Here is a 7,500-nt window from a genome sequence, read left to right as displayed (position 1 = left end):
ATAGTAATATTTTCCCTTTAGTTTTATTCTTTATTTAGTGATGACGATGCTAATTCTATTTTTAGCGCTGCGAAGCGTATTACATTAATCTTAGCACACCTTTTGTTTACAAGAATCCCTCGTTAGGTTGCTTTCGGAGGATGAACTTTGCGCTACTTCTTTGCGGACGTGAGGAGTTTGTGTGTCTCTCACGGGTCGGTGATGATCGCTGACTGATGGCCATTGAGTGAACTAGAAGGCAGGTGTCATTCTGAGAGCGTGCGAAGCCATGCGGCCTTTTGAGTCGACTTAAAAGCAGGAATTCCTCCCTCGGTTCCCACAGATGAGAGGACATTAGCACAGCCTTGTTTGTGCTCTCAGATCGAAGAAAGTTAATAGTAATAGTTTAGGTAAAGTCTCATTATGCTTGTGAGGATTCGTTCATCTAATATGTTGCTTAATAGCTCTTCTTGTGTTTTTTTAACGCCGCTTTTATGTTTACGCATTCAGCAGCCGCTTTAATTCAGTCGAGGAGCAGAAGCAGCCAGCCTGTCATTTGTCAGCGTTTCATTTCGACATCGTTTGGCATTCAGCTGTTTTTGTGCGTGAGCCGCAAACCAGACGAACAATCGACAGTAAACTCAAATAACAGCTCTGACATCAAATTACAGAGAGGTTGAAGGTGAAGCGGCAGCTTTCCAGCTGAACTCGGGCCGACCTCGGGGTGCGATGTTCGCAAGCGGCCTCTCCAATAAAAAAAGAAATTACCTCCGATTTTACGTTTCGAGCGAAAGATTTCCTCCGCATAATGGTAGGTTTCATCAGCCCACGCGGATATCGAAAACTCAATTTTCCCCCGAGAGTGAGGATGTTTGGGCAAAAATGATGAGGGGAAAGTCAATCGAGTGTCAGATCTAATTAAGTGCCGAACTTCTATGAAATTTCCTCTCTCTAATTTTTTCCCGTTTTCATTGAGCGCGGCCGCGTTTCATCTGCTTCCCAGCTGTCCTGTGGGGGTTTTGATCCCCCCCCCGTCTCTTTGGGGGACTCGAAACGCGCCGTTTCTCCCATAAATCAAGACTATCATCCGATCGCTTCAATTAGAGGTGCATCCCGGACTCGGTGAACTCGTGGAGCGCCGGGTTCCCGTGAGAGAGGCGGCCCGGGCGCTGACCTCAGGAAGGCTTTGATAAGCTCTGCCGGCTGCGGTCGGTGCGTCTGCGTGCCCCGAGCGCCAGGCGGCGAGTCCCCTGCGATTAGCCGCAGTCCCACGCTCGCAGGACCGGCCTGCGGTTTGGTTGATCTGCAGTCTGTCTCTGGACGCACTGGACGGGACGAGCGTGGCCCTTTGGACTATTACCACTGGCCTCTGCTCGTCACAAATAGACACGTGCGTGCAATTTTTAGCAGGCTCGGGTTTTATATGAAAACCCGAATAGTTTTCCCAGCATGGCTATATTTATACCACTGGTCAAAGGTTTGGGATAATTGAGTTTTTTTTTTTTTTTTTTTGTTTTTGAAAGGTCTCATCAATGCTTCATTTATATAAAAATGCAATCTGAATAATGTAAAATGATATAGTGCTGTTATTAAAATTGAAATTGAACAACAGGTTTCTATGAGAATATATCGTAAAATGTAATTTATCTCTGTGATCAAAGCTGAATTTTCAGCATCATGACTCCTTTGTCACATAATCCTCTAAAATTTCTGATTATTATCAATGTTGAACAGTTGTCAAATAATTTCTGATGTATCAAGGATGGGAAAAAAATAAAAATAAATATATATATACACATATACACACAGTATTGTGTATATATATATATATATATATATATATATATATATATATATATATATATATATATATATATATATATATATATATATATATAAAATGCCTAACAAAAATAAATGGCTATTAAAAATATAATCTATATATATATATATATATATATATATATATATATATAGATAGATAGATAGATAGATAGATAGATAGATAGATTTTTTTTTTTTTAGCCGTTTATTTTAGTTTTTTGTTAGACATTTTTTGTTTAGCAATTTGATTTTATAATGTTACAAAATGTTTCAGATTAATGCTGTTCTTTTGAGCTTTCATCAGTTTTTATCTGTTGTGGTTTCCACAAAAATATTATGCAAAACTTTCAATATTGATGACAATTAGAAAAATGTATGTTATTTGAGCGACTCACAGCGACTTTTGAAGGATCATGTGACACTGAAGACTGCAGTAATGATGCTGAAAATATCAGCTTTGATCGCAGAAGAGAAATCATTCTTATAGTAAGCGGCTATTTTAAATTGTAATGTTAATCTATCTTTATTTTTGATGCTTCGGTGAGCAGAAGAGACTTCATTCAAAACAAATTTTAAAAAAAAAATCTTAATTTCAACTATATTGAGATGAAACCCATGTGAAAGCATGAAGGTTGGCATTTTTCTGATCCTCTAAGTGCTCGACTTTTCCAATTAAAGTTGCCTTTTGTAGATAATTGTTGCGTTTGCCACGCTGTTATTAGGTGTAACGTGCAGCATCTCGTTGCCAGATCTGCAGTAAACGAGCGTTTCTCTTTTCCACGCTCCGAGGGCACAGACTTCGTAGATGTGTCATTTTCCTAAAGGTTTTTTTTAAAACACAAAACAATCTTTATCTCCCTGGTCTGTAGCTTTGAGCTTTGAGTCCGGCTCGCAACATTTCTCAGGGGCATTACAAATAATTGTGTGCCATGTAGAAATAAAATTTCCCTTTTTTTGAAACTCTGATTTAGGACACGTCTCTCAGTTCGCTCAACGATTTATTTTAGTTAGCTTGCACTTTGTTCGACTCCTGAAGCAAAGGATGTTTCGAATGTAGTCGGTGTTTCAGCACATCATTCATTCATTTTAGTGCATGTGAATATGACTGAAATGACAATTTAGGAGAATGAAACTATAAATTCTAGTTGACTGCAATAAGCAAAATGACAAAGCAATGCATTTTAGCGTGTTACATATTCATAAATATGAAAAAGTACCATGCTCTTCAGTTATCATTTCATATTAAATCATAAATGACTACTGCATTACGTTCAGCAGCGGTAGTATTGATGCTGGCCTTCAGTCAAAAAAAAAAAAAAAAATTCAAAATTCACTTTTTTTTTACATTAAGTTGAAGATTAAATGTGAAATGTTTGTTAGGTCGGATAAATAGAAATTAATTGAAATTAAAATATTTAAATTAATATATAAATATATATTACACACATGTTAGGGTGAATAAATAGAGATTAATTTAAATTAAAATATTTAAATATATAAATATATATTACACACGTTAGGTCGGATAAATAGAGATTAATTTAAATTAAAATATTTCTATTAATATATAAATATATATTACACACAGTAGGTTGGATAAATCGAGATTAAATGTAAATATTTCTATTAATATATAAATATATATTACACACAGGTTAGGAAGATAAATCAAGATATAAATCAAGATTAATTTAAATATAAATATATATATATATATATATATATATATATATATATATATATATATATACACACACGTTTGATGTATTAGAATTAGTTTAAGTAGTACTTTCTACTAGCTAAGACTAAAATGAATTAAAAACAAAGCTAAATATTATTGGAAGTGATCATTTTAATGATCAAATCTTTCTTTCGTGATTTATTTAAAAATGTAACCCATTCGTGTGACGCAAAGTTGCATTTTATTCAGGATTCTTCAGGACTTTTTAATGAATGCAAAGCTCAAAACGGGACTCTGTGGATCAATCGAATGCATCATTCGTACAGCAGTGTTGCATTTGAACGCGTCCTGCTTGTTCACGCAGCGTAGGAATGATGCACGTAAAGAGCTGAGTCAGCGTCCGTCCGTCCGCCTGCCTGTCTGACCGTGAGCTCACGCCGCATGCTAATGAGAGAGAGCGCTGCCCACGCTGGACTCCATCCAGCAGTTCACCGAGGGCCGAGCGGAGCATGACATAAACGCAGCGGCGGCGCGGAGACCTCTCCAGTCCGAGCGTCTGCTCGTTCCCGCCGGTGGCCTGCTGAGTTTGTGTGAGCTGCACCCAAGAGTGGCACATCAGCGGCCCACGGACGCCAGGATTCCCGAAATACCGTGCCGTTTAAATCCGCATCCATACCTAGAATACATCTCGCGAGCCTATTTTGCGTCGTACGCCGGGCTATTTTCGTGCGTTTAGACGGGGAGGTTTTTCTGAGAGAATAGAGTCCACGATTAGAACGAGCGCTCGGCAGAATCAACAAACGCTGAGCTGCTGGACGGGAGCACTGTAATCCGTCACATGTCCACCCTGCTCTCCATTGAAGGTGACTACAGACATCAAATGCAATTGCAAAAATAAAGATAGTGGAAAAAAAAAAACCCCTAAACACTCCTACCGCCCCTTCCACCCATGTTTTATTGTGCGGTCAACTCACAGATTCAGACAGATTTGGAGCTCTTCTTATGTTTTTTAAAGGTTTATTCAAATTATTATAATAATTACGGTACATTATTGATGTTATTCCTTTTTTTAATATTTTAGTATTGTAATAAGCAAGTACAAGGTATATTATTATTATTATTATTATTATTATTATTATTATTATTATATATATATATATATATATATATATATATATATATATATATATATATATATATATATATATATATATATATATATAATAAAAATAAATAAATGAAGAAATCCATAATTAATTAAATGCATAAATAAATGCAGATATCAAAATGAATGAATGAATAAATTTTACAGTTTCGGACATTGAAGAAATGCATAAATGTAAAAAAAAAGAAAAAAGAAATGTGTAAGAAATTAATTATAACACAAATGGTACAAAATAACTATTTAAAACCACTTGACAAAATTATTCATGTATACGTATCTGCATTTACTTCTTTATTCATTTATCAATTTTATTACATTTATTTATTTTAGCATTTATTCATTGTAATTTTTTTTAATGTATTTCTACATTTATTTATTTCTATATTTGTGAATTTATTTCTGCATTTGATGCATTTATTCGTTGGTTTATTTAGGTCTTTTTTGTGTGTGTGTGTCCTCCACAGCAGCAGGGGTTAAAACACAACTTTTCACCCCTGGTTCTGAGTATCAGGTTTATCTGTGGCCTCTTACAAAACGTGATCGCGCTCTTTCAGCATGTTCGGAGCGGTTGTGCAAAAGCTTGCGCGGTGATGCAAGGCCCGTATGAACGCAACGGTGACTCAATAGCCTCGGCCGCTGAAAGGTGCCGTTTCCCCAATCTCACTTCTTCATGCGCTTCCGCCCGCCGACTCAAACTCTGCCACTTTCCCAGCCTCGCTTTCCCCCCCGGCGCTAAATGATCCGTACATATCACAAGCCTCGGGTTTGGCTTTGTTCAAAGCCTTTTCAGTCGCATCTTAAAATGCAATCTTTGCACTCTCGTGCGTTGGAAAAGTGCCGTTTAATCTACTCCACAAACAAAATGTCGTTGTGCATCCTTTTGAATGGCGTGTACATTAGTCGCAAATCGCCCCACAATGCATTGGTGTGTGTTTCGACAGGTGCGTTACCTGAAGATCATCGAGAAGAGCGGCTATCAGGCTCTGCCGTGGGTGAGATACATCACCCAGAACGGAGGTAAGACACTCTCTCGTCCTCTCTTCTCTCTTTCTCTATTTTTGTCATTGTTTTTCACGGCGTTGCTTAATTGTTGCCAAATACCTGCAATGCAGCTCAGAATGATGGGAGATTAGTGTTAAATGAGGAGGTGAAATCGTTCTGTGAAAAGAGGATGTTCAGGACAGACGCGTGCGAGATGGAGAAACCCAGATAAAATTAGAAACGCTGGTACAGTGTGATGCTGTAGGGTTTCTTTCTCTCAATTCTGTTTGTGAACTTCGACGCTGCATGACTGAGAGCAAAGACATACACGTACAAATTCACATAGAGTTTAGTAGTCAGAGTTGGGTTTTTAAGCCTTTTTTTATTTTATATTTTTTTCCACTGTTTCCACTTATATATATATTTATACATGCATATATGCATTTTTGTTTTTCTGTATTTGATGAAAAAATATTTTTTCCAATCGCAAAAAACACAATTTTTAACCCAGCCAACATTGTGGCAAATTAAAAATAATAACAAATTAGAAAAAATAAATAAATATTTATTTATTTATTTATTGTGGTTGCTATATAAATATTTGTAATACAAAATGTATGATAGGTACATTTTAAATGCCTTTTTTATTATAAATTCTAAAATTGTTCTTTATCGTTTTCTTGTTTTTTTTTATATATATATATATATATATATATATATATCTGAATATTTTTTCCCTTTGGTCTATCAAGTCCGTCTATACTTCTATCTTTAATAATGTTTTTGTATTTGCTCCTTAAGTGTTTTTTTCCAATCACGAGGACCATAAATCACTGTCCATCATAAACAACAATGCTATAATCTGTCATAAATAATAATAATCATCTATCATTTGTATTTTCTTTTAAGGGTTTTTTTCAGTGCCTAATTAAATACTAAAAAATAATAAATTGTAATAAAATGTAAATGATTTGTTACCTAGGTATGCTTTATAAATAAACGCAAATATTTCTTTATATAAATGCCAGTGTTTTGTGCCATGTTTCAGTTTGAAGTGATTCACAGAAGTTTACATCCCTATTAAAGCCTCTCTGTCTTGTGAAACTAGTCTAATGACATGAAATTAAAAGCCATGTACCAAGTGCTCATATTGGGAAATTGTTGCTAAATTTTCTACAATCGTGTAAACTCCGGTCAGCAGTCTTCCTCTGAGTGCTGCGTCTGTTTTCTGCCCATCATTTATGTTCATTTTGTGAACTTGTGTCCCGATCTCCTTGACTGATGGGGGTTTTGATTGTGTTTTGATGCAGGGTGGAGAGACTAAGTTCAGCTGTCACAATTAACGTTCCTCCCGTATCCCCGTTTTTTCCTGTTTCCTGTGGTTCTGCGCATTTAATTAAGCGTCGCTCATTTCCTTCTTTCTTTGCAGACTATCAGCTGCGGACTCAGTAAACGTGAAGAATTAGCCTGGAGGATCATGGGAAGCGTCTCTGTCTGTCTCTCTCTGCTGTATGTAGAGACCCCGCACTCATCTGCAGTATTCACCGCACACCAGCGCTTCGAATCCATTCAGACCGATACAACTCGCCTGTGGATTTCAACTGAATCTTTCACACCCTGCGATTCAGATTCTGTCCAAATGCTCCTATACTGAATCTCCAGAACATGCGAACCTTATAAATCTTCACTTGGAGGAATCGTGTGAACCTTTACTTGGAGGAATTGGATAAATCTTTACTTAATAGAATCATACGAATCTTTAAATCATACGAATCTTTACTTTGAATCATGCAGATCTTCTTAGAATCGTATACTTGGAAGAATCATATTAGTTTGGTTATTAAAACCATATGATTCTTTACTCATAAGA

General features: G+C 36.3%; 1 protein-coding gene across 1 annotated transcript in view; it reads left to right on the top strand.

Moving 5' to 3' along the window:
• Window positions 1-7,500, top strand: part of ap1m1 (adaptor related protein complex 1 subunit mu 1) — a 16,480-nt gene that overhangs the window by 8,022 nt on the left and 958 nt on the right. Inside the window, exons 11-12 of the mRNA XM_043233478.1 lie at window positions 5,591-5,666; window positions 7,060-7,500. The exon at window positions 7,060-7,500 is cut by the window's right edge and continues 958 nt beyond it. Coding sequence (XP_043089413.1) covers window positions 5,591-5,666; window positions 7,060-7,082 — 99 coding nt within the window. The 3' untranslated portion in view covers window positions 7,083-7,500. The remainder of the gene's footprint in view (window positions 1-5,590; window positions 5,667-7,059) is intronic.

The sequence above is a fragment of the Puntigrus tetrazona genome, unplaced genomic scaffold (assembly GCF_018831695.1).
Source record: "Puntigrus tetrazona isolate hp1 unplaced genomic scaffold, ASM1883169v1 S000000837, whole genome shotgun sequence".
NCBI lineage: Eukaryota > Metazoa > Chordata > Actinopteri > Cypriniformes > Cyprinidae > Puntigrus > Puntigrus tetrazona.
This window is presented reverse-complemented; position numbering and strand designations above follow the sequence as displayed.